The sequence below is a fragment of the Musa acuminata genome, chromosome BXJ3-5 (assembly GCF_036884655.1).
Source record: "Musa acuminata AAA Group cultivar baxijiao chromosome BXJ3-5, Cavendish_Baxijiao_AAA, whole genome shotgun sequence".
NCBI classification, from domain to species: Eukaryota; Viridiplantae; Streptophyta; class Magnoliopsida; order Zingiberales; family Musaceae; genus Musa; species Musa acuminata.
The window spans coordinates 4,757,586-4,784,203 of record NC_088353.1 but is presented as its reverse complement, the minus strand read 5'-3'; the positions used below and the strand labels follow the sequence as shown (position 1 = coordinate 4,784,203).

At 40.8% G+C, this 26,618-nt stretch overlaps 4 protein-coding genes and 1 long non-coding RNA gene across 5 annotated transcripts; 2 read left to right on the top strand and 3 right to left on the bottom strand.

Annotated features, from left to right (window-relative positions):
- Positions 1-169: 169 nt before the first annotated feature.
- LOC103984477 (uncharacterized) lies at positions 170-2,559 on the top strand. Its single transcript, XR_010496355.1, has 2 exons — positions 170-781; positions 870-2,559. It is a non-coding gene; the product is annotated as an uncharacterized LOC103984477 (long non-coding RNA).
- On the bottom strand, positions 1,352-2,806 carry LOC135637720 (aquaporin PIP1-1-like). The gene is made up of 4 exons (XM_065150463.1): positions 2,421-2,806; positions 2,025-2,320; positions 1,768-1,908; positions 1,352-1,651 (listed from the first exon to the last, which is right to left on the bottom strand). The coding sequence occupies exons 1-4, from the start codon at positions 2,743-2,745 to the stop codon at positions 1,556-1,558; spliced, it is 858 nt and encodes a 285-aa protein (XP_065006535.1). The 5' UTR covers positions 2,746-2,806; the 3' UTR covers positions 1,352-1,555.
- Positions 2,807-4,911: 2,105 nt separating this feature from the next.
- LOC135637719 (U-box domain-containing protein 33-like) lies at positions 4,912-12,108 on the bottom strand. The gene is made up of 9 exons (XM_065150462.1): positions 11,615-12,108; positions 10,405-10,526; positions 10,139-10,260; positions 9,125-9,229; positions 7,703-8,162; positions 7,070-7,210; positions 6,368-6,892; positions 5,527-6,291; positions 4,912-5,384 (listed from the first exon to the last, which is right to left on the bottom strand). Exons 1-9 carry the CDS (start codon positions 11,826-11,828, stop codon positions 5,190-5,192), a joined length of 2,649 nt encoding a protein of 882 aa, XP_065006534.1. The 5' UTR covers positions 11,829-12,108; the 3' UTR covers positions 4,912-5,189.
- Positions 12,109-17,768: 5,660 nt separating this feature from the next.
- On the bottom strand, positions 17,769-22,445 carry LOC135637639 (UDP-N-acetylmuramoyl-L-alanyl-D-glutamate--2,6-diaminopimelate ligase MurE homolog, chloroplastic-like). Its single transcript, XM_065150306.1, has 5 exons — positions 20,539-22,445; positions 19,460-19,576; positions 19,136-19,311; positions 18,816-18,961; positions 17,769-18,131 (listed from the first exon to the last, which is right to left on the bottom strand). The coding sequence occupies exons 1-5, from the start codon at positions 22,412-22,414 to the stop codon at positions 18,113-18,115; spliced, it is 2,334 nt and encodes a 777-aa protein (XP_065006378.1). The 5' UTR covers positions 22,415-22,445; the 3' UTR covers positions 17,769-18,112.
- A 335-nt stretch (positions 22,446-22,780) lies between these two features.
- On the top strand, positions 22,781-26,611 carry LOC103984482 (uncharacterized). Its single transcript, XM_009401982.3, has 2 exons — positions 22,781-23,157; positions 26,253-26,611. The coding sequence occupies exons 1-2, from the start codon at positions 22,872-22,874 to the stop codon at positions 26,468-26,470; spliced, it is 504 nt and encodes a 167-aa protein (XP_009400257.2). The 5' UTR covers positions 22,781-22,871; the 3' UTR covers positions 26,471-26,611.
- The last annotated feature ends 7 nt before the right edge of the window (positions 26,612-26,618 follow it).

Below are 26,618 nucleotides of genomic sequence, written 5' to 3'. Positions count from 1 at the left end.
GTTAACCACTACTCGCTCCATCACCTCATTATGATCGATTGATTATAAATTTATTATTTATAATTTTTTTAAAATAATTATAAGTTAGAGGTAAATGCTCTAACAACAATAACATTGATGCATTATCAAGTAATATTAAGATTATCAACGAGTGGCAACAAATCTTGGTTTATAGAGGACGTCAACGATAGTGAACAGCAATAGGTCCAATAAATTATAATAATTGTCGAAAAATTATTTAAGTGAGAGCATCGTGATGAGACGAAGATCAAAAAGTAAAAAATATAAAGATGATAAAGAATAAAAATTACTTGAAAATAAAATAAAAAAGAACGAAATAATAAAAACACGAGATTAAATTTTATCTGCAGTAAAATATGTTAAAATAAAAATACCAATATGTAAATAAGCACGAAAAGTATAAAGCGGTAGCGGGAGAAACCAACTGCTCTGTTCCTAGTTTCCCCTTGGTTTTCCCTCACCGCGATCTCACAATCCGAAGATTACCACGGCTCTTGGCGTTTGATCCACATCGATCATCATGAGCGTGCCCTGAATCGATGATGGTGGAGGCGGCGCGTCGTCGGTGGCGGTCTTCGTAGATCGAGAAACTTCTCGGCAAAAGATTTGGAGTGAAGTTCCCTGGACGCGGCCGCTGGACTCGCACTTTTGTTCCCGAGGAGGAGAGGATCAGATCATGGCTAGGAGATCCATGGACGGTGCCTGGAAGTGTCTTGGCCATTGCGAGATGAGCCGATAAAGCCTATTCTCACTGATCGAGGTACGCACGCTTCCATCAAAATCATTTTTTACGAGAGCATCTATCGGGGTTAGATCTTCCGGAGATGATCCCCCAGTTTTCTTTCTAGGGTTTTCTGATGATTATCTAACTTCAAAGGATCATTACGCTGGTTAATTTTATGAGAGCTTGGAGGAATTCAGCACAAGGGTCATCTTCTCCCCATCTGCTCTACGGCACCAAAAGGATAAACCAGGTTAATCTCATGGAGTTCTACCATTTTCTAGGATTCAGCAGTGGAACATTGATTTCTTGCGGATGATGTTATGGCAACAACCTGTGTGACCCAATGCTTATCCAACTACAGTTCAATCATTGTCCTTGCGGTGCGCCAACCCTACCGCAGTATTCTAGGCGATGTCCTTTTCCCTTCCATTGATTGATGCAAGCATCTGTCACAGCTTTACCCATGTACCAGGTCTTGTCTTGCTTCGTGGAGATTGGGAAGAAAGATGACTCGTGAAGTAGCAGTAAGATGGTAAACCCATTACAACGACACTATGAGCAACAGTATGTCACAAGTACATAAATGCACAACAGTGGAACCAAAGAGCAGAGAAAGAGGTCTCGTGAAGCAGCAGTAAGATGGTAAACCCATTACACCGCTACTTAATTTACACGCTTGATTAGCAACAGTAAGTCACAAGTTCATAAATGCACAACAGTGGAATCAAAGAGTAGAGGAAAAGAACATGAAAGGAAGGCCACAACAAGATCATCAGCAAACAGAAGGTAGACACCTCGAAGGGAAAGTGCTCAGGATCTGTTCTTGAAGGGGATGGCTCTGATGACTACCTGGTGGTAGATGGCAGCAAGGGCAGCTCCAATGAAGGGACCAACCCAGAAGATCCACTGAGGAAGCAGCATCAGAAACACAAAATTTACATCAGAATTGTTGTTGAAAATTGGAATTTACAGCTTAATTGTGCATCTCTTTGCTACTATATCACTAAGCTGAACATGCTTACATGGTCATCCCAGGCATGGTCCTTGTTGTAGATGATGGCAGCTCCCAGGCTCCGAGCTGGGTTGATGCCAGTGCCGGTGATGGGGATGGTTGCCAGGTGAACCAGGAAAACAGCAAATCCAATAGGCAAGGGAGCAAGGAGCTGTACATCCAGACCAAAATATTGAGGAGAAAAATTATCTGATCTAGTTCTGGTCTGCAAGAAAAAGCGACGAACAACATGACACCAGTTCTACACAGGGAGCAAGGAGCACTTACAGGCACATGGGAGTCCCTGGCATTCCGCTTGGCGTCGGTAGCAGAGAAGACTGTGTAGACAAGGATGAAGGTGCCGACAATCTCGGCACCCAGGCCGTCACCCTTGGAGTAGCCAGAGGCCACCACGTTGGCTCCGCCACCGTTGCTTTCATAGACGCCCTTCTGGAACCCCTTCACCACACCAGCTCCGCAGATGGCACCCAGGCACTGCATCACCATGTAGAAGACAGCCCTTGTGAGGGACAGCTTCCGCGCCAGGAACAGCCCAAACGTCACAGCAGGGTTGATATGGCCACCTGCACAACAAAACAGCAGGTGAGTTTTGCTGTCGGTAGTATTCTGGACAAACATGAGAGAAGAAGAACAACGAAGGATTGAAGGCATAAGTGAAGTTACCGGAGATGCCAGCAGTGCAGTAGACCAAAGCAAAGATCATGCCTCCAAAGGCCCAGGCAATTCCTTGGATGCCGACGGTGGAGCACTTGCTGTTGGACTTGACCACCCCCATGACGGTAAGGATGGTGATGTAGAGGAAGAGGAAGGTGGCCATGAACTCTGCGATTCCAGCCCGGTAGAAGGACCATGACTTGAGTTCTCCTGGCTCAAAGAGAGGGGCTGGTGGTGGCTCCTTGTAGTCCTTGTCCTGAGCTGCTGTCCCGATGGGCTGCCTCTCCGAGAACTTGTTGGCTCCAAGCTTCACATCCTCCTCCTTCCCCTCCATCCTCTCGGACTCCTTTTCCCTCTACAAGCTTCTGGAGCAACGAAAGACAGTCTGTGAAGGGAATTAAGGACTGTTCTGGTTTCTTTATAGAGGTGCTGAAGGTGAAAACAAAAAGATGGTTTCAATTTATTGCCTAAAATTGTCCATATTTTCCTTTGTTTACCATTTTGTATTACAAATCCATTGACATATTTCAACTGGTTTTACAGGTTTTGCAGGGACCAAGACAGGGAGGCCTGTAGGACACTCTTGTCCCTTTCTCCTTTCCCAACGGGTCATCTTCTTTCCTCTTTAATGGATTCTGGTCACTTGGTACAGCCATAGCTCTGTATATTTTACCGCTCTATCTGCTCTCCATCTACCCTAAGGAGAAGCTATCGTCCGTTAACTTCGATTGTTTTGCTGTCCGAGCTCTATGACCAGAAGTTCTCCCCCAGAAGAAATGACAACTAAAAGGATAAAGAGACTACCGGCTCGATGTTCCTTGTTGCGCCACCTCATTGGACCACAGGACAGGTTAGAATACAACCTTTACACCTGCGCTATATTGTCATTATCCATCCATGACTGCTATATCCAATTTGAAATCTATATTATGTGAGTTCAAGCATACTGATTTCTCTATGACATTTAATCTCTTCTGTATTGATATGGCCAATACCAGATTGCTGCTAATTTATTTGTATCTCCGCGCACATTTATCATCATCGGCGGCAGCAGCAGTGGAAAGACAAACAACATGATTGGGAGAAGCGACAGCACGAGTCTGGCATCATGTGGGAGACAACTCACGCCATGGTCCTTCGCCTCCGCTGGCCACATGATGTGCCCGGGCCCCGCGCCAGCCACCACGACGACAAGTCTCTCTGAAAAGGCTCGTCTCTCTCTCTCTCTCTCTCTCTCTCTGTTCTGTGAAATGTCTCTCTGTGGGAAGGCGTACGCTCTCTGAGAAAGAGGCTCTCTTTCCTCCTCTCCAAGAAAGGACTTTTGTTTTTTTGGCACGCCTCAGTGAAGCGGACTAGACACGATGTCAATCAGCTTCATTCATTATTGAGGTGGATTCTGTTTGATTTGTGATCACACCAAATCATGAATCAAATTATTAAGAGGCCAACGAGGATTGACTCATAGCAATCTTCCAAGAATAGTTTTTTTTTTCCTCGTCTAATATTTAAAGAAAATTGGAAAACTCGTCTCCTAAACGTATTGGCCTAAGCAATGTTACCGGTGACAGAAACAATAAACTGCAAAGAGAATATGAGCCTGCAGATCCAAACGTATCAAAATCACATTTTCCTCACTTTTTAGGTGGAATACTGTTAGATTTTCAACTTGGGTTAATCTCTTTAGGGAATCGACTTGATTGATACTCTATAGGATTTCTTTCTCTAAGTTGTTGCTCAAAGACAACAGAAAAGATTCATCTATTGCTTAATAAAAGAGGAGGAATACATGATTATTTATAGGGCTTCTAAACCCTAACTCCTAATATGACTCCTACTCAAACTCATATTCCTTTATAACTCTTAATGCTTCTCTAAGAATAACTCATAATAGGACTTATACTCAAGACTCTTATTCCTTTACAACTCCCAATTCTTCGTCAAGAAATAACCTCATAACCTTAGTCGGTCTTTTTACCTCTTTAATAGGGATCGACTTAGGTAGGTTTTACATGAATGTTCCTCTATATTAAGGCTCTCCTAGCTAGAGTCCTAACAAAAACTAGAAACTCACCAACTAAAAACATTTGCTTCACACGTGACAGAAATATTTAATTGAGTGTGAATATGACATTTCGACGACCAACGATCTAAAAATTTTAATGTTAGCAAAGTATTTATGTGTAAGGTAGAGACTGTAAAAGGATTATGATTAAGGAACAATTATGATTAAAAATTTTAAAAAAGTCATATTGATTAAGGAACAATTATGATTAAGAATTATGATTACAATTAAGAACTTAATTTTGACATCATAATCTATTTTGTATTGCTTTTAATCAACTAATCATATTCCTTTATGGTTTAGATTATGAGATACAATTTTTTTTCTTTATTATGAGGCTAGTAAGGAACAGAAGAAAATTAGACAAAAATGAACTTTCCTTGAGCAATTGGAAACTTTCTTACATGATATTCCACAGAATAGTGTGCTTACTACACATTTGAAACCTAGGAAGTATGATATTCCACTCAATCAAATCAAGACGGGCAGAACAGCTTATGAACATGTTGAGAAGAAAGAAAAATTAACCACATGATACAACTTAATGCAGCATTTTCTGTGACTACATTTTCCCTTTTCCTTTTCCTACCTTATACCTATCACACCCTGTATCCAAATTCAAGTATCAGGGAATATTTAGATGCTGAAAATTATACAAGCTGCAACAACTGAAGAACTTCAACTGTACGAGAAGAGGAAAACAGAGAGAGAGAGAATCAGATTTGCTGTTGTTGCTGCTGAAGCCATTCTTGAATGGCTGAACGTAGTGCATGATTCGGAATAAGCTCGCAGTTTGGAAGCTTCAAGTTTGTCATAGGTGATGTATCATGACCGCTGTCGATCCAGCCTTTTATAGCTTCAGCTTCATAAGTGAAGCCATCTGCTGCTATATGTGGATCATTCATTGTCTCCTGAGATTGTGTATAAACACAACAAATTTAGCATGTTTCCCGGTAATCAATGGACGGTGACTTTGCCATATTATGAAAAGAAATGACTTTGAAAACATGTCTACAGTTCAAGCAATGATAGCGGAGAGTAGTTAATGCTAACCTGGAAGATCGGACAGATGAAGTAAGAAGGTATGCGGCTGTTGTCACAGGAGAATGACCTAAGTGACAGTGATGACACAGACAATGAAGCTGCCTTCACCATAGGCTCAACTATTCTCCATACCTCTTGGGTAAGATCTGGTCGGTTCTTCCTACTCATCTCTGAGCATCTTAGGCCCAAATGTGCCAATTGGTTTGCTTGCACAAAAGGCCAGTTTCCAGCAGATTTATCAATAATTGCATGCAAGTCTCCATTATCCACAGCTTCCTGTACATCTCTTGCAATGCGCAGGGGAGATTTCCCTGTCAAGAGGCGTAGGATTATGATTCCAAAGGCGTAAACATCGGATTGTGGTGTGAGCTCTCCTGTAAGGAAATATTCAGGGTCCATGTATAAAAAGGTGCCTTTGGGATTTGTCTGGCAACAGAGAGTGGTGCTGGTATTGGACTGTTTGAGGAAACGGCAGATGCCAAAGTCACCAATCTTACTCACAAAGTTGGCATCCAGAAGAATGTTGTCAGGCTTGAGGTCACCATGGACGACAGGATGGGGATTGTTTGAATGAAGAAAGATCAGAGCAGAGCATATCTCCACGATGATACGTGTGCGGACCTGCCATGTGAGGGGTGCAGAGCTGTTCGTGTAGGCAAGACAGTCTTCGAGGCTTCCATTAGGGAGGAACTCATAGACTAGAGCAAAGATCTCCGGGCAAGCACCAATAAGAGTGACAAGGTTTGGGTGCCTCACCCTGCTGAGGACAGTCACCTGAAAGAACAGACACTCACTTCGCATGAGCAATAGACATTCTTGTACTTGAACATTAGGAGGACCTCAACATTACCTCTTGATGGAACTCAGATTGGCCTTGCATACTTTGTTGATGCAGCAACTTTATAGCGACAGCTGTGTTGCGAATAAAGCCCTTGTATACACATCCAAATCCACCTTCTCCAATCTTCAATGAGTTGCTGAAGTTTTCAGTTGCTTGCATAAGCTCCAACGAGGAGAACTCCAAGCTGAAAGCCCCAGAAATGCTAGATGTCTGCTGTCTCTTCTGAAGTAGCTCTTCAGCTTCTTTAACTACTTTATCACGCTCTTGCTGCAACAAATCATAGTCTGATTGAAGAGAACAGAGAAGATGATGCGCCTCTGTGAGTTTTCTGTCATACTCTTTGGCAACATGTTCAGATTCAGAAATCTTAAGATCCAATTCCAACTTTTGTTCGATTGCATTTTGGAGACGTTTAGAAATTTCATAGTGTTGACTCTTTAGCTTTTCTACTTCCAACTTTTCCCTTGCAAATGCTTCCTCGATTTCTTTCCTGAGTCTCACCTCCTTCGTGTATAAATTCTCTGATGCTTTGGCCTGAAAGGGAAAATTGTCAACATACTGGAGGTAAATGATTGGTTTTCCATAGAGAATTTTCTAATCTCTTTTTGAGATGACTAAAATTTTAAACAATCTTTACGACAACTATGAACTATATATCATGCATTCTAAACTAATGTTATATCAAGAAGATTTGTGATGGAAAAGATATACCTTTTGGAAAGCTAAAACTGCATTCAGTTCAGCTTTTCGGCGCTTGCAGGATTCTTCATAAGCCTCATTCTTCAAGTTCTCAGCCTCTTTCATGGCTTCTTGAAGTTTATTATACACAACACCATCTGACCCCAGATCTTCCTGTAAAATGGAATGGATTATTTTTTCATGTCAAATGAGGCCCTTTTTAGAATCAAAATATGCGAACATATTGTGCATGTCACTTCTAGAAAATAATCATTTGCAGACCTTTAATACAGAACTGACTTATCTAAAATGTTTTAAGGTTAAAGTAATAATAGTATACTCATCATACCCTTATAAGTCAATTCATTACCCACTTCCAATGAAGGACTAAATCTTATAAATCAATTCATTACCCACTTCCAATATAGGAATAAATTAGAGTGTTATAATAATACCATCAACTCGCTAAAACAACCGAAACATGTTGCCAAGGCTGCCTTATCGAAGAGATGAGGTTGCCATGACACTTTGACGGCTAGTTAAAGGGAACAAGAAAACCTTAAATGAAAATAACTTAAGCTCATGCAAGATTACAAACTGAACTTGGTTTCCGTTGCTTTTTTTCCCACGAGACCATGAACAAATAGATTGTGATATAGAACTCACAAGATAATGATGGGAAGGTGCAGAAGGGAGATCCTTCTCGGAATCATGCACTGAAGTTAAGATCACTGACCCAGCTTCAGCCTCTTCATAATTGGCCAATGATAACATACTGAAGTTGCTAATTTCCTCATAGTTTGTTGATGATGAACGACATGAACTCTGAGAACTCCTTGAAATTCCTGCCCATGGATCAGATGGACTCCCCCCCATACTTACTCTACTTTGAGGAATTGGAAGCTCAACAGGCAAGGGAAATGACAATGCTGCCACATTTCTACCTCCATTAGAATTAGTAGATGCATGCACGGGCAGATCTTGGATATGGCTTCCATGCCAATTAAATGATTCATTTTGTCTTAAGAATGAATCTGGTGATCTCAACTGTTCACATTGGCTGTATGTGGAGCTTCGGCTAGTCATAGGTGATTGTAATATCCGAGATGCATCTGAACTAGGTTCACTGTCAAAAGAAGTATAAATCCATACATTTATAATTTTCATATAATGAAAGATATGTTACTAAAGAATAAAAAGGTTTTGCAAACAATCACTAAACAATGATCAATTTGGACCATCCAGTTTGTTTCAATGACTGGGGGAGTTATAGGAAGCATTCAATATTTGGTTCTCTAATTAATACAGGAAAATCTAACAGATATGGTTCTTTGCACATTAGTACTAACCAAATCAAAGAGACTGACCAGTTTTACCCTGGTTGTTCCCTTTTCTCTAGAAAAGCCTGTGCACTTCAACCAGGAGATGTAAGTATTTGGCACAAGCTAAATTCATGCACAGTGGAGATCTTCCCCTTGAATTCTCTCTCAGATACAAGGAAAGTAATTAACCAGACACACCCATGCCTTAGGTGACAATGCATGATTGTTTAGAGATAAATGCTATTTATAATCATTTATATTCTGGAAGTCTGTACAAAGGCTAAGTGGTTCTCGCACAGTGGCACAGGTGTGCCATCTATATAGACTACATCTTAGTTTACAGAAGAATACATGTTAATGTGGTTTAAGATTGGACAATGCCATTAATTATAGATGTTATTTTTAGACAATATCAACATCTCAATGAAATTGCAAAGGACAAAAGCATACGGACTGCAAATACTAGGACTTTTTGGACTAAAATTCTAACTAATGTTATACTAATAATTCTCGACACTAGAAGGACAACCTGCAGAAATGGAAAGAAACAGTATAATGTAAGAAAACAATCAAAATTATCATTGTTTAAATCTAGAGCTGAAAACCAAAAGAAAGATCAAACACATGGATTTTAATCTAAAACACAAGAAAGTCTCTTTAAAAATTAACAAATTAGTGGTAGAAAAAAACAAATTCGTGATCAAATCATCAACACAAAAGAGAGAGAGAGAGAGAGCGAGTAAGTCATGCTTAAGAACATTCGCACCTGGTGCAAATCAATTTCTCTTTGCAAACAAACCATATCCTGCATGATGGATTAGCTCGTTGCTTCACACTGATTGCTGTCTTGGATTTAATCTCTTTCATTTTCCTGTAAAATAAACATCTTGAATTGGTTAGGAGTTAGCATCAAATAAAATACCCAATTATCTTCTGTTCTTTCTATTTTTCATTATAATGTGGTGTTATTCATGTATAAATAATAAGTATAACATATCTGTTCTTTTGAAGTCCAATGCCATCAATTAATGTGCCATAAACTTTTTTCATTTTCTTTATGATTCAAGTTGCACTTGATTTATTTTCTGTTTTTCCATATTTCAATTAGTTTTGTCCTTTACTTTCACGGCTATAAAACGGAGTAAATAAGTGGTATCTTGAGTTCAATTAATATTTTGGGTCAAATTTCTAGTTAGGAAAAAAACATCTATTTTCTATGTATTTGATTGATATTGTAATCTTATTGAATAACAAAAGTCATTAACCCATTGCCTCTAATGTAGAGTAGTGTATAGACTGTCAAGATTTCCTAGTCGAGAAGTGGCAAATAAATAACAGCAAGCCGTCCTCCTACCTGGGTCAAAACTTTAAAGCAGGAAATTTCTAAGCAATCATCAGAGTATTTTAGATGGGTACATCACCCAGCCCTTTTCTATCAGTATGAGGTTGACTCTAAAGAAATAACTATTTGAGGTCATAAAAATTCTACGAGAATTATGGATGAGTGGAACAGAAGGTCCTACTGCATGAGGTCAAAAGCGGCTTGAAACAACTAGTCTTACTCTGGGGAGTAGACCAATAGTTTAGTCCATGTTTTTCTCAAAGATGTCAATAAGGGAAACCAATGATGAGCACATATAGATACTGCATGAGCATAATTTTATTCTGTAAATAGGACATGTTAATTTCTTGGAGATAAGCAACCTTGTCGGCGAAAGCTGTTGCAGCCTTTTTCTTTTTTTGTTAAAATATGCAACACAACAAGGGATGTAGTTCATACTTGGAGTAATGCTTATCTGCTGCTGCTCCCATGACGAGTTTGGTGATCCGGTGTCGTTCGATGAGCTCAACAAGCCCTTTTGCAATATCATCCATCTCAATCACCACCTTCTCCACTTTTCGCTGAGAGGATCAAAAGATGAGTTACAAATCATTTATATAAATCAATAGATCCAGAAGGAAGGGGGATTCCTCCCCTTGAGATCTATAGAAGCTCAACAGTGCTAAAAGGGCAATGAACATGAAAGAAGCCATAGAATGAATCACCTTCAATTGTGAACTTATAGTGATGTAGCCATTTAAACTCTTATTCATCTTTTCTTTCTCCAACATCCTATAAGCATTAACTTGCTGTTGCTTGAGCGAGCTTGCAGGAAACTTGCCACCCACTGAAATCGAGGAAAATTTGAATTAGTTGCCTTTAAAGAAGTTCTAGTATCAGAACGATCGATAAAAGATAATGAATAGTAACTTCAAGAGAGAACTTAGATGGTAACAAAAAACTTGAAATAAAAAAGGATGTTTCTGATAATGAGATGGAGGCTAGTTATCGTTTAAAATGTCGAAACCGATCGCTGCCGGTCAGACCTCTTGATTCTATCAGTTACTATGTTGCACTCAATTAAGAATCGGGTTACTTTTAAGATTTTTCATCTGGATATCATGCTGATTATGGCAACCAGTAATCAGAAACCCCAACAAAACCTAAATCATATACCGTACAGATGTTCTAGTTTAAATTTCGAGCTCTCGTTTGAATTGCCATTCAGGTACTACCAGTGGTGGACTGTCCGTCCGAGTGATCACAAAACATAACCCTCTAAAGTTGTGATTTGTATATATGAACAAAGGTATAAAAGGAGAAGAAACCCAACCGATGTAGATCTTCGAAAAGAGTGGTCTTTGAACTCGAGCAAAAGATCCAGTTTTGGTAAATGGGCACGGACAATAGTAAATCAAAGCATAACACACCATCGGAAAAGAAAGCCGATTTCTTTGTTTACTAATGAGTCATAACAGGTGACAAAGAACTTCTCTTGTTTCCTGGAAGCTTTGACTTGATTAAGAAGGGATGGAGCAAACAGAGTCTTGGGGTTTCCATGATCTAATAGTGTACAGAAGCAGCTCAACATGATTTTTCTTTGCTTCATATGTTGCCAGCATCGACCAGCTTCTACTGCAGATTTCGTAAGCAAAACTACGTGAATCGAAACCTAGAAACTCGAATGATTTCCGGATGACTATACTATTTCAAAGGACCCATAAAAATGAAGCCTTCCCCACCCCCCCCCCCCCCCCCCCCCCAGAAGAAACCCTTCATCGAAGCGGGGAACAGCAAAGAAATCGTAACAGCAGGAATTCGGCATGGGAACTCACCGGACCCAAGATCTAGAGGAAGGAATCCTTTAAGAACACATAACATTGCAATGTAAAGTCAAGAATTAGCCCACATGCGAGGGGAAGAGAAGGGGCATACGCATGGGAATCAGCTGCGCCGGGGTGTGGACGTGGGCGAGGACGATGGGCTGGTCCCTCGAGGTGTTCTGAATCGCCCAGAAAAAAGCGGACTTCCCGGCCTTGTACTCCGCCGGCACCGCGACGTAGACCATGTCTTCCTCTTCCATCGCCGGCGCCTCCTCCTCGATCTCGCTCACGTTGCTGCTAAGTGCCCGGCCGTGGCTCGCCTCCATGGACTAATCTCTCAATCCAGGAGCTGACCGGGGTGCCACCGGACGCAAGAACTCTCTGCCGTCAGAAAAAGGCGGCTCCTTTTTGTATCTTTCGGAGCAAAGCATCAAAATCGAAGCAAAAAAGAGATCTTTTTCCTCGGGATCTCTCTCCTCTATGGAGTTACAGAAGCAAAGATCTCTCTTTTGCGTGGAAATTGGATGGTAGAAAGAAGCGATGAGACATAGGAAGGATTGTACAAGCGGGCTTCTGATATGCCGGATGCCAGACAAGTTCGACGACCGAGAGCAAAGTCAACAGTCCTCGGGAGGGAGGGAATGCTGCTGTTTGCTCCCTGCACAGTTTGGAATCACAATAAAGTCCTTTTCCGGTTGTTCACGAAATATAATTCATAATATTACCTGAATACAATCTTATTTCTTAGTCGATGTAGTTTTATCTTGCAGTCACTTTTCCCACGTCATGTGGATGTATTAGTCGACTCGATACAGGTTGGTGTGCTCCCAATCAACACTTGCGGCGTCATCTCAGCTAAAGTCAACGAATAGTTTCTATTTAGATTGAGAAAAAAATCCATAATGACCGCTCCATTAGGGTTTCAACATTATAAAAGAAACTTCCTCGTCATTTCATCCTATGCTGGCTTCCATTGCATTCTATGATCTTGATGTACGTCTTTTTCGATCAATATGATCATATTGATAGTGACATTGAATTCATTCGACGCTTGTCACCTCACGAGTTTATAATGCTTTTCGTACCAACAAAAAAATCAAATTGACTCCTATCAATGATCTCATTCACCTTTATTAGTGTTTAGTTTGTAATTATCATGTTGTCCTTTTCTATTTTTTTTCTCAATTTTTTTATTGACCTATATGATGACTAAAATATTATTTATCTCTTTTTAGCTGTTTTATCATATATAAAAAATGATAAGATGGTTTATAATATATGAGAGGAGGAAAGATTATTTTAAAAAATTAATATATCAAATGACATAACTAAAACATATTTGTGTAACATTACATTAATTAGATGTCCCGATAAATAAGAAGAAGAAAGGTTGCTAAGATAACTGTTAGAAGAGAAAGATGACTAGGTTATACTTTTAATATCGAATTAAAAGAAACAATGCAAAGAAAACATTTACTTCTTGCTAATGATATGGTCCTAAAGACCTATGGCTAGAAAAAAAAAAAAAATATATATATATATATATATATATATATATATATATATATATATATAAATGCATAAAATAATCAAGAACTTTAGGCATGCCATTTCAAAGGCAATAAGAAACACAAATTTACAAGATATATTTGTGTGTAGCTTGTGAATGAGAAGTGGTCTATTCAAGTATTATGACATGAAACATTTGATACTGTTTTGTTTCCGGATTTCTCGATCTCGTTGTGACAACATGACAATTTTAATTGAAGTATGATTTATATTGTTTATAATTTCACATGTTTCAAGCTATCAAGTTGTTACTTAAAAATGTAGATTGTTAGCTTTATTAGCAAGTCAAGAGCCTTAAAGAGGATATATTGTGGATGGTTGTTTCCTTCGCACTTAAGTATGCCTATGATAAAGTAAAATAAAGGTTTTATACTCCCATTTAATCCCTTACTATCCTACCAAGATATCCCCAAATAGTACATGATGTCATTGTTAAATCCATTTTATTGGAAAGATAAATTTATACAAATCACCCCAATTTAGTGGTTTCTGCATTTATTGTTCTAAATATATTAATAGCTAATCATTATCGAGCAAGATAATCGTTATATGAAAGTTATCATGGAAAAAAAATTCAAGTCATCCCCCACCCATCTGTTCGTGTGGATAAAAGTCGAAAATATATCATCCGTCAAAAGTCGAAAAAAGTTCTAAATCACGTGGACAAAACACCGAGAGAAAAAAAGTTAGAGTGGTTCCAAATTATCCTCTCGAAAGTCAAATATAAAAGCTAATCCTTAACGTTAAATGGACTCTTTTTCCAAAGAAAAAAAAAACTCACACCCACTAAAAACCTTAGTCACTAACTTAAGCATCGAAGGGATCGAGTTGAGACATTTTTTTTGACATCAATCTTAGTGCAGAAGGCGCTTCGGGAGCTCAACACCTTTCCCTCGGAACACCTCATAGTCATCTTAGCCACCATCTTGAACACTACTTCACTCTCGAGTTTGGACCATATCGAATTGACTCAAACGTCGACGATAACTTTCTTTAATATTTGATAAATTTTTAAAGATAATAAAACCATTTTATCTTTTCGAGTGGTGCATGAATAATAAAATTTATATAATATTTAATTATTATTATTTTTTGACAAAAAAAGGAAGAACATACCATCCCGAACCACCTCCCCTCGTAGGTAAGCAATCAATTTACACGTTACGACCTGGGTTACGCGGTAAGCATGGTCACGAAGCAGTACTCCCATGGACGACAGAACATTCGGTCTACCATGAAGAGAAAGAAGCGAGTCAATACACCGACAGCGTCGGCAGGAATCTTCAAGGTCGGCACATTACTTATTTTGATCGAGATCAAGGTTACCATTTGAGAGAGGCTCTTTGCAGAGCAATTAGATTTGGGGTCCAAGCCATTTCACAAGCCCAGTCAAATCATACGCGTACTGGATTCAATTCTTCCAACCCAACTAGATCTTAACAGAGTAAGAAGTGGTACCTCTGCTATTTTGTCCGCTTCAGTTTAATCCGTCGTCGTTCCCGTCCCCGTCGCCTGCAGTCAACGCGAAGACGGGTGAGACCGGCGGCAAACACGTGCTACAGGAGTCAACGTAGTGTCTGTTAATGCGAAGCCACAGTCGTCAAACAGAGTATCCAGTCAAAGATGCTGCCGACGGCCACGAGTGGTGTGGCGCACGTAGTTTGACTTTTGACTCCCACGCACCTAATTTGTATCTTGGATGAACCATAAGATGAAAAGTCCTTTGATACTCGAAATTGACCACAAAGCATCTTACGTTAGACTAATATGACATGCAATAAGTTGAAAGAGCTATAGGGTGTAGATGTAAAACCAACCATTTCATGCTTTGACAGGAATCTATAAAGTTGTACCTTTTCGAGTGATGCTTCTGCATATGATTAAGATATAATGCAAGAATCTTTATATGCTATCCGACTTTGCGATAAATTAACATGTAATACTACCACTGGCCATTGCAAGACCAAAGAAAAAAACAGCATCATAGACTTGTTAGTTTCAGCCAACAGCAGAACATAAAGAACACTAACTAGTAGGTCAGGACTTATGTGTAATGTCACGACCCGGGTTTGATGAGCTGGCCAATAACTCCAGAGGTTACATAGTATACTCATCAGGCCCTTATAAGCTAATCACACACATTCTCCACTTCCGATGTGGGATTAATGGGATATTATACTGGTGGCTCCATGTTGTCCATCCACGGGTAGCCCTTTCCTACTGCAGCCCTCTCACCGTGCCCTAATGCTAGGTCGGCTCATGTCACGACCCGGGTCTGATGAACTAACTGGCCAATAACTCTATTTTGGTCCTCAACGGTGGACCAAAATGCTTAAGCGGGAGGTTAACTCAATGGTGGCTCCACGTCGGTGGACCAAAATGCTTAAGCGGGAGGTTAACTCTTTGGTGGCTCCACGCCGTGATGAGTTCTCTGACTCCATCCACGGGTAGCCCTTTCCTACTGCAGCCCTCTCACCGTGCCCTAATGCTAGGTCGGCTCATGTCACGACCCGGGTCTGATGAACTAACTGGCCAATAACTCTATTTTGGTCCTCAACGGTGGACCAAAATGCTTAAGCGGGAGGTTAACTCAATGGTGGCTCCACGTCGGTGGACCAAAATGCTTAAGCGGGAGGTTAACTCTTTGGTGGCTCCACGCCGTGATGAGTTCTCTGACTCCATCCACGGGTAGCCCTTTCCTACTGCAACCCTCTCACCCTGCCCTAATGCTAGGTCGGCTCATGTCACGACCCGGGTCTGATGAACTAACTGGCCAATAACTCTATTTTGGTCCTCAACGGTGGACCAAAATGCTTAAGCGGGAGGTTAACTCAATGGTGGCTCCACGTCGGTGGACCAAAATGCTTAAGCGGGAGGTTAACTCTTTGGTGGCTCCACGCCGTGATGAGTTCTCTGACTCCATCCACGGGTAGCCCTTTCCTACTGCAACCCTCTCACCCTGCCCTAATGCTAGGTCGGCTCATGTCACGCCCCGGGTCTGATGAACTAACTGGCCAATAACTCTATTTTGGTCCTCAACGGTGGACCAAAATGCTTAAGCGGGAGGTTAATTCAATGGTGGCTCCACGCCGGTGGACCAAAATGCTTAAGCGGGAGGTTAACTCATTGGTGGCTCCACGCCGTGATGAGTTCTCTGACTCCATCCACGGGTAGCCCTTTCCTACTGCAACCCTCTCACCCTACCCTAATGCTAGGTCGGCTCATGTCACGACCCGGGTCTGATGAACTAACTGGCCAATAACTCTATTTTGGTCCTCAACGGTGGACCAAAATGCTTAAGCGGGAGGTTAACTCATTGGTGGCTCCACGCCGTGATGAGTTCTCTGACTCCATCCACGGGTAGCCCTTTCCTACTGCAACCCTCTCACCCTGCCCTAATGCTAGGTCGGCTCATGTCACGCCCCGGGTCTGATGAACTAACTGGCCAATAACTCTATTTTGGTCCTCAACGGTGGACCAAAATGCTTAAGCGGGAGGTTAACTCAGTGGTGGCTCCACGCCGTGATGAGTTCTCTGACTCCATCCACGGGTAGCCCTTTCCTACTGCAACCCTCTCACCCTGCCCTAATGCTAGGTCGGCTCATGTCACGACCCGGGTCTGATGAACTAACTGGCCAATAACTCTAATTTGGTCCTCAACGGTGGACCAAAATGCTTAAGCGGGAGGTTAACTCAATGGTGGCTCCACGTCGGTGGACCAAAATGCTTTGGTGGCTCCACGCCGTGATGAGTTCTCTGACTCCATCCACGGGTAGCCCTTTCCTACTGCAACCCTCTCACCCTGCCCTAATGCTAGGTCGGCTCATGTCACGCCCCGGGTCTGATGAACTAACTGGCCAATAACTCTATTTTGGTCCTCAACGGTGGACCAAAATGCTTAAGCGGGAGGTTAACTCAATGGTGGCTCCACGCCGGTGGACCAAAATGCTTAAGCGGGAGGTTAACTCATTGGTGGCTCCACGCCGTGATGAGTTCTCTGACTCCATCCACGGGTAGCCCTTTCCTACTGCAACCCTCTCACCCTACCCTAATGCTAGGTCGGCTCATGTCACGACCCGGGTCTGATGAACTAACTGGCCAATAACTCTATTTTGGTCCTCAACGGTGGACCAAAATGCTTAAGCGGGAGGTTAACTCATTGGTGGCTCCACGCCGTGATGAGTTCTCTGACTCCATCCACGGGTAGCCCTTTCCTACTGCAACCCTCTCACCCTACCCTAATGCTAGGTCGGCTCATGTCACGCCCCGGGTCTGATGAAGTAACTGGCCAATAACTCTATTTTGGTCCTCAACGGTGGACCAAAATGCTTAAGCGGGAGGTTAACTCAGTGGTGGCTCCACGCCGTGATGAGTTCTCTGACTCCATCCACGGGTAGCCCTTTCCTACTGCAACCCTCTCACCCTGCCCTAATGCTAGGTCGGCTCATGTCACGACCCGGGTCTGATGAACTAACTGGCCAATAACTCTATTTTGGTCCTCAACGGTGGACCAAAATGCTTAAGCGGGAGGTTAACTCAATGGTGGCTCCACGTCGGTGGACCAAAATGCTTAATCGGGAGGTTACGTAGTATACTCATTAGGCCCTTATAAGTTAATCATACACATTCTCTACTTCCGATGTGGGACTAATGAGATATTACATGGCACAAAAAATCTAGGCTACATTTTCCCAAGATTGGTTAGGTTAGAAAAAGTTCATATAAAATCGACTGGAAGATCAGAATCTTGCAAAAAGTAGAGATCCAACCCCAAGATCCCAAACACGCCGATAAAACCACCGAATACACACGGACTGGATTGTGTATCAACTTTGAAGTATTTATTTTCTTTAATTTCCTGCTGCAGATTCCTGATGATCTCCTTGCTGAGCAGTTACGGATCATATACATGATGGTTCCTTCACGATATGCTTTGCTAGGTGTGATAATAGCTTGTTGCCGGCTAGTTCTGTCGCGAACACAAATTACCAGGGCTGGTATCCTGTTCCTTTTGATGTACCACCAGTTCAACGCCAAACCATCAGTGACTCTCTGGTAACCTGTGGCAGGTGCATTGTAGTAAGAATATAAGATATTGTGTTCAACTATCCGAACCGTCTCAAATAATAAATCAATAAACTGACAAAAATGTAAAATTGTGCTATGGTAATTACAAGATCAAATTCAGTATCATGTCTATATTCAGCAATAGGGCATTAAAAAAATATCATATAGTTATTATTATTGACCCACTATTATAAGAATTTTCTAGATTAATAAAAACAAGGCGCAAGTCTTTCTTCTTTTAATAAACTAATAACTTCTATGATTGATCTCTCAATCCACAACCAAACTAATTGTTACAAATACTTTTCTTGTGTATTAGTCTTTATTCAATCACTCTCCTCCAATAACCTTATAATTTGAGGAATATCGATATATTGGCATCAAAAGCTTCTCCTTTATTAGTCAGATTTTTTGTCTATTTTTTGAAAACTGGTTAGCCAATTAAGTACTAAGAGTTGCATAGAATATGAATCACTTGCCTTTAATAGCATAGTTCTATTCAAAGGAAACTAGCAAAATCTTGATGCATCTAGTCATTATACCATCACAAAATTTCTATGTAGAAGATAAAGAACTTCACTCAAGAAAAGCCAATGGAAGTGGAAGAAGCTTGAAAGGAAATAGATGATTGGGCATTTACTAAGGCTTCATGCAAATGCAAATTTCTTTGTTCTTACCTCCATGGGAATTCACTTGTGTCTATTCCTGCCTGATGTAGTTCATCAACATACTGCAATGCTTCTCTGCACTCTTCTCTGTCATCAAAAAATTCCTCCTTATCGCCTTCGAATTGATATGTTTCATGGCCTTTGCCTGCAACAACCTGAAGCCGATATCCATTTTTTGTCAGGTTTATATAAAATGTGGAACTAAAGTGATTAAATAAATCTTGGCACAAGTATAGGATTATATGAACTTGGACAGGAGAACAGAAGCTGGTAATCTTTTTTTATTTGGTAAACTTGGACAGGAGAAGCACAGGATTATATGAACTTACTACTACATCGCCTTCCTCACCCATTGCAACAGCTGCCCGCACTGCTACTCTTCTTATGTCATGCAAGAAGAGTCTGTGGCCATTTGGCAGGGGTGGATAGTAATCATTTTCACCATGTTTCAAATAATCTTGCATGGTCCATCCAACACCAGCCAACATGTCATCTAAGATGTCCACTGGATAAAATGGAAAGTGCCATCTCAATATTAATATCAATCTGATCGGGAATCAAGACTCAAAACAATAATTCAAAGAAGTTCATCAAGAATATAAACATGGTTCACTGAAACCTCAGACATTTAGAGTAAAATACAGAGCACATACATGGATCTTCATTCCTTGGATTGTCAGATGTCAACATAACAACATCGCTTTTATCAGTTGCAATCTTTGTCATCAAAGGTCTCTTGCCTCTCTCTCTTTCACCTTCACATCCTAAGACTGTATACAGAATATCTGTCAGCAAAATGTTTTTGCTATCCAAGACTTTACTCTTCTATTTAGAATAGCAAAGTTAATTAAGGGCAGTCAAAATGGCTTGAAACTTACTTCAACTAAAGTGTTATAAAATAAATGAATTCTGACTAGAAAAAAAACACAATATTGTTCTTGCCAATGACCAATTTACATGATAATTTTCCTCTGTTTTCAGGTAGCAAGGAAAATAGGGGTTTGAATCCATCCAATTAATCATACTAAAGGACTATCAAAGCAAGGTATCCATTTACTGAAGTTATTTAAGGTTAGCAATGAAACTAACAAAATTATATTACATTATGCTAGTTAAAAGCTCAATTAGAAAAAGGCCTACATCCAATATCAAAAGAGATTAGGGTAAATCATAGGAGAAGCTGAATACTTTGAACTGAAACTTCTGAGTCTTGTCTTTTTTCTTTTAATCAATGAAATAGTTCAACCTCTTACAATGTTATATGGTTTTCACTGCAAGTATGAATACAGCCATTCAGGTGAAAGCCCAAGCCTGTACACCACTTTAGAAGTAGCATTGACTTAGGCAATAGAAATTTGTAAATCAACAAACCTGGTAGACGTGTTTTCTTAGGAAAATATATAGTTGCAATTAATTGTAAATAACTGAATTGTTCTTTGGTGCATTTGTCTTTGCATGTCTGATTCTCAATCTTCATTCTACATCTCTATAACAACTTCAAGAATCAGGATAGATGAATTGTTTTAGCTCCTCCTACCAGTCGGACATTAGGCTCACTTTCTAAAAGAGTCCAAGAACAGAAATTTAAACTGTAATCTTTGAGCTATTCAGCAATAGTTTATGTAGTACAAGGCTTGAAAGTTATGCAGGGAATTATTATCACAACGAAGTGAATCATCATGAAGTGAAAATACCAGTGATATGGATCCAAAAGATTATATAAATCACATACCGGTGATTATTCTACGGGGGCCAAGTTCTCTGACAGTGTCCAGAAGTCTGGACAGAGCATCTGGTGTCTTTGCATGGTCAACAACTACGCCAAATGCTTGCTCCTCATCTATAAGCTCACACCTACCAGGAACTGCATCAACTTCCTCAATTCCTCTCACAATGTCCTCCAACGGTGCTCCTACTGCAATTCCAACTGAAACTGCAGCAAGAATGTTATAGATGTTGTCTCTCCCAAGCAACCCAGAAGAGATCTCCAATATCCCATGGGGTGTTTGAACCAAAACCTGTGTCTCAAACAATGAAAGCTCAAACTTCAAAACATGAATGTCAGCATTCTTGTTTTCCAGGGCATAAGTCACAACAGGAACAGCTGGGTTCCCCTGTGTGACAAAGAATGGTGCGTTTGGGTCATCAATATTCACAATTTTCCTATGGCGCTCTGGATCAACCATCATTGTGAACAATTTACCCTGAGCATTCCTATACTCTTCATCGGTTCCACTAAATTCAGGGTGGTCACTTGTCAAATTTGTGAAGACAGCAATATCAAAATCGATCTCATCATACCTTTGATGAGCTAAACCATCAGCAGAAGCCTCCATAACAACAGCCTCAGTCCCATTGTGCACCATCTTTGCCATCAGTTTTTGTGTGACTACCACATCGGTGGTTGTGTTGGGAGAATCCAACCTATTCTCACCATGAACATAGCACCCGAGTGTGCCCAACATCCCCGTCCTCAATCCCATGGCCTCATACATGGCCTTGACCAAGTGAGTCGTTGTGGTTATGCCACTTGTTCCTGTGACTCCAATCACTGACAAGCTCTTCGAGGAGTGCATATAAAATGATGCAGCAAGGATGCGGAGTGCCAAACTGGTGTCCTCCACGATGACTAGAGCTTTACATCCTAATGTCTCTTCTATGTTGATCTCCTTATCGGCAACCAATGCAACTGCTCCTCGCTTATCAGCCTCAGTAAGGTAGTCATGTCCATCAATCTTGGACCCGTTGCAGCAAACAAAGAGATCCCCTGCAGTGACTTCCCTCGAATCATGCTGGATGCCGGTGATTGAGACCTCCAAATCACCGTAGACTGAAACGGGCACCACTCGGCTCTCATCCAGGAGCTCGGCAAGGGTCATCTCGAACTTAGGCTCCAAGATTCGGGCAGGCGACCTCCCAAATGCATCTACATCAAGGTCAAACGAGGATTGCGACGCTGCCCCATTCGACCCTGGTTCAGCGGCCTCTTCATCAGGCGAATTGAAAGGGTTCCCTGCATCCGATTCCTCCTCCTCGCCGTTCGAGATGACAGTGAGGCCCTGGAGATCCTGGATCTCCTCAAGGTCAACGACCTCATCAGGAGTCAGCTCGTCGATGCCTTCGAGACTCTCCTCGAAAGGAGGCTCCTTTTTGGGGGATTTCGACGGCAGGAGGCCTTGCTTGACAAACTCCTGGCGCTTGAGGGCGATGGCGCGGTCAATATCTCCGAATAGGTCGTTACCGGAGGAGGGGGAGGAGGGGTCGGCAGGGTCCTGGGGCGTTTCCTCCTCGGCGAGGGCCTGGAGGAAGAGAGGCTGGTCCTTCTTGAACTGCTCCTCCTGACGGCGGCGGGCACGGGCGACCTGGCGCTCGAACTGGTTGATGCGAGGCACGCCGTGGGAGGAGTCCTCGGGGGCCTCGGGAGGGTCGTCGTCGGAAGGCAGGGGGTTGAACTTGTTGCCACCACCGCCCACCGCAGCGAGCGGTGGAAGAGCGCGGGGGCGGCGCAAGAGAGAGAGAAGGGGGACCCGGGGCTTAGAGGAGAGAAGCGTAGAAGGAAAGCAGTGGGGGAAGGAGAGGAGGGGAAGAGGGGGGAAGAGGAGAGTCATGGGATTCCGCGAGGCCAAACCAAGTGAGATAGAGAAGAAAGAGGTTTACGAGGTTTAGAAGGATGAGGATAGCTGGCATCGCCACGCACCACGGTGGTCCCTACTCCACGATATATATATATATATATATATATATATATATATATATATATATATATATATATATATAGTTTCAAAGTTGGCAGTGGCGTTCCCCAGCGTATCGTTATGACACAGAAAACGGCAAAATATGATATATTCCACGTACAGTCTGATCTTTACCGCCAATCATATGGCAGGTAGGCCGCTTGGTATGTGACAGAAGGGTGAGAGTGTGACAACAAGAGTTCAGCTCACTCAGCTAAAATGGTTCCACTGGATTACTACACCGCGAACCGCGACGCCGTTCCGCGCCTGCACATTTGAGAGAGAGAGAGAAAGGGGGAGAGAAGGAGAGAGAGAGAGAGAGAGAGTCGTAATGGCAAGCGAGAGGCAGAGGGAAACCATAAGCCTGGGGAAGCGGAGGCCGGTAGAAGCGGGTAGCAGAGAAGAGGATGAAGCGGGGGTGGTGGAGAACGAGGAGGAAGATGAGAATAGGGATATCCAAGAGCTGGAGCGCGAGGTGAGCGAGATGGGCAGCAGGATCCTCGACGCTCGGCGGAGCATCCCCGACCGGCTTCTCGAAGCCCTCTCCTCCCGCCTCCTTACTCAGAGGCCGGTCCTTCCTCCACAAGCCCTAATCGGCGCTGATGCCGGCACCACCGGTACCTTTCTTGGGCATTTTCTTGTGTCATTTCTCCCCCTCGTTTCTTGCCCAAATCCAGGAACTAATATCGGTTTACTTGGTAGATTTTTATGTCCGTGTATTGAAATATTTAGGTCTGGCGATTGAAGAATTCTTGAGCAAGGATTTCTTTTTCCTTTTTCATTTTAATTTGTCAATGTGTTCCACGTTGTTATCTAAAGAAGATCAAAGTACTGTGTTTTTTGTACTATTTACTAAGAAGGCCACTTGGTAGTGCTCTTACTTTGAGCAGGTAAAGTATGTGAAACCCATGGGATTGTTGGAAATAATACGTGAAGTTTCCATCAATTTTAGGATCGAAGAGGATTGAATTATCATTTTCTTGTTAGGTGTGGAAATTGAGTTGAAATAGAAGTCAAGTAGGCTATGGCCATGTATGGGTTATGTCTTTGTAAATTGAGTGGTGGTGATGAATAAAAGTTAGAATTTCATTCTGTTTTATACTTCTTCTTTATTATCCCTTCTCTATGAACTATTGAAGATACCACCTTCCAAGTTATTTTTCTAACAGGTTTAATGAAAGATATCAATTCTTCATTTGATCAGTCATCTGCTAGGATCTATTTATTAAGCAGACTGACAAGTACATTGGTCTCTATTGCAAAAAAAAAAAAAATACCACTTGGTTTTCTACTCAATCATAGTCCATTCTTGTACACCCTAAAGTGTGATAAGAAGAGGATTCTCACATAGCTTGTTGATAATTAAGCTCTCCATATGTTTAGTTTCATTTTCACCTGTCTTTTGGCATCACATGGTTGCATCTTTGATTTTATTAGATAAATCACAAAATGAAGTAAGCTTTTAGCTTGCTGCTTAAGTGTGGATTTGATGATTGTAGGTTCTGCTTGTCAGTGATGGTGGTGGCCGAATGACGTGAATGATGATTGCCCTGTTGAAATATCCACTCAGAAATTTTCTTGTGGAGTTAGATGAATCTAGGAACACTTATGAGATAATTGTGAAATCCATGGCCATATTGGGGGAGAAGTTTACTGTGATTCTGTCCGTAATAATTCAGATAAGACAATTGTAATAAAGACTTCAACATGGACATCCAAGATAATACCCAGATCTGAAGAGTGCCAAAGGTTAGAGAGTTTGATATATGTATAACAGCAAATCAAGATTCCTTAAACAGAAATAGACATTGCTGGTAATCCAGAAAAGTTTCATTTTTTTCTTCATTTGATGTTTGTGCTATGCATTAGAACATATTATCCTCATTTCTTATTACGCTTATGTGTGAATGTACATATGAGACTATATTGTAGATATCTCAGAGTTCATCATGTGAACACATAAGAGAGTAAACGGATCATAAGGCAAGGATTCAATAGATCAAAACTGTTGAGATATAAGATATGACGACATGTGTTAAAAGGTGCTGAAGTGTTTATTCTGTAGCAAATAGATGTCCTTTTTACTAGTTTATCTAATAGATAAGCAAACAAAAACAGATTATAAAATATTAGAGAGAAATTAATTTGGCACTATGCAAGAGTACAAAAGATATTGCACAATTCTTATTATGTAATTGTACTTATGCGACTTAGCTAACATCCAGCTAAAAGCTACTGCAACCTAGAAGTGTTAACAATTTTTTTGAGGTGCGATTGGTTTGTCTAGAAATGAAAATGGATTGGCAGTCGAAATAGTAATGTTGTAATGTATGTGGTGTTGCAAATTTAGGTGCTGTAATTTGAACGCTGTAGTAAGACCTATTAGCCAAAACTTTTAAGTAGCCAAATTGCAGTTTGGCTCAACTTACATTTCCGTATATTTAAATATTTTCTCTTTTTTTAAGCAGAAAAAATCAGGAGCATGAAATGTAGCGTTAATGGTGTATGTGTTGGACAGAAGTACCAATTTGTGGAGTTGTAACAATATATAAAAGGAAGATATCAGCAAATAAAACTTGACCAGCAGTGTACATTACAGAACCAGGAAGTTAAGAAAAGCTGTTTAGGTGTTTTTTTTCATGCCTGATAATCTTGACTTGTGCAACTCAAGTTTCCAATAAAAATTGATTCTCTTCATCATAACGGGTAACGAGCTGGATCTGGTCAAAGATGAGTAAAAGCAGCCTAGTGTCCTAAACATGATTAAAGAGACAATTATGTGTAAGTTAGGAGAGGTGAGGCAATACAATTTTTAGGTGCCTTGAGAGGAGATGACTTATATGACTCATGTCAAAAATAGAATAAAGGATACTGTGATGGCTTTAGGATTTGCTGTGATCTTGTCCTTGTGGAGTTAAATGCCAGAAAAGGATCCATGTACCAATCAAAATAGTTGGAGTGAGAACTTTTTAGTTGTTATCATTTTTGTATTTGTTCATAGACCTAATGATGAATCCTAATCATGATTAAGATTGATCAAGATAATGCGAATACTGATGGTCATCGATCAGATTGATGCTCAAAGAGTGATATTTATCATCTCTGTGCTCCTGTGGCCTTTGTCCAGTTTATGCTTTCTGTGGTCAGTAGTGTAAACTAGTTGAACTCTTCCATTATGCTGTGCTCATGATTCATTATGACTATTTGTAGACTGATGTGATGCAAACACAATTTAAGGAAAATCTGTTGATGATAGTATTGCTAGTCCACTTTTCTCTAGTCTTGTCAGTTCTATTAGTTTCGAAGACAGTAATCTAAAATTAGTTGCATTTATCTTTTGTCATGTTACCTGGAGTAGTCGTTACCTTCAAGTTATGCTCGAGTTATACTCATTCTTAGAACATATTAAAAATATATTAATTTTTATATAAAATATTTTTTTTAAAAATTAATTGTAAACTAGTTCAACTCTTCCATCATGCTCTGTGCTCATGATTCATTATGGTTATTTGTAGATTGATGTGATGCAAACACAATTCAAGGAAAATTTGTTGATGATAGTATTGTTAGTCCACTTTTCTCTAGCCTTGTCAGTTCTATTAGTTTCGAAGACAGCAATCTAAAATTAGTTGCATTTATCTTTTGTCATGTGCATATGATTGAATTTTATCACCAGTGTCAGTAACAAATATCTAACCTATATCATTTGTAGGAGAACTACAAGCCCCATCTTCTGAATCCAATGGGGGAAACATGCTTGCTAACGTTGATCAAAGATTGCTCGAGAAATTGCTTGTTCTCAGAGCCAAAACCCAAAGCAACATTTCTGCAGTCCCAGTAATTCTGAAGAGAATAAATGACTGCATTGTGAAGATTGAAGAACTGGAGAAGTGCCATGTAGACGTACATCCTGTTTTTAATCGAAAATGAACATTGTGAGGGTTTAGATTCTCGTGTGTTGAAAACTCCATGATGTGGATTTAGTGTGGCTGTGTCTCGACAGTTAGTACTACCTTGTTTACTGATGCAAAATATTTCTGTTCTTTGGTAATTTGTTTACGAAGAATGTAACCATGAG

Bases quoted from the DNA above. Each gene is read 5' to 3' on its own strand.
- LOC135637720 (XM_065150463.1), bottom strand. From the start codon at position 2,745: ATGGAGGGGAAGGAGGAGGATGTGAAGCTTGGAGCCAACAAGTTCTCG. The intron at 1,909-2,024 runs GTAAGTGCTCCT...CTGGATGTACAG, and splicing joins CCAGGGACTCCCATGTGCCT to CTCCTTGCTCCCTTGCCTAT. The intron at 1,652-1,767 runs GTAAGCATGTTC...CTGCTTCCTCAG, and splicing joins ACCATGCCTGGGATGACCAT to TGGATCTTCTGGGTTGGTCC.
- LOC135637719 (XM_065150462.1), bottom strand. From the start codon at position 11,828: ATGGAGGCGAGCCACGGCCGGGCACTTAGCAGCAACGTGAGCGAGATC. The intron at 10,527-11,614 runs GTATGCCCCTTC...CCTCGATTTCAG, and splicing joins GGCGCAGCTGATTCCCATGC to TGGGTGGCAAGTTTCCTGCA. The intron at 7,211-7,702 runs GTGAGTTCTATA...TCCATTTTACAG, and splicing joins CACCTTCCCATCATTATCTT to GAAGATCTGGGGTCAGATGG.
- LOC135637639 (XM_065150306.1), bottom strand. From the start codon at position 22,414: ATGACTCTCCTCTTCCCCCCTCTTCCCCTCCTCTCCTTCCCCCACTGC. The intron at 19,312-19,459 runs GTATGTGCTCTG...CATTTTATCCAG, and splicing joins TCCAAGGAATGAAGATCCAT to TGGACATCTTAGATGACATG. The intron at 18,962-19,135 runs GTAAGTTCATAT...TATCGGCTTCAG, and splicing joins GTGAGGAAGGCGATGTAGTA to GTTGTTGCAGGCAAAGGCCA.
- LOC103984482 (XM_009401982.3), top strand. From the start codon at position 22,872: ATGGCAAGCGAGAGGCAGAGGGAAACCATAAGCCTGGGGAAGCGGAGG. The intron at 23,158-26,252 runs GTACCTTTCTTG...TATCATTTGTAG, and splicing joins CGCTGATGCCGGCACCACCG to GAGAACTACAAGCCCCATCT.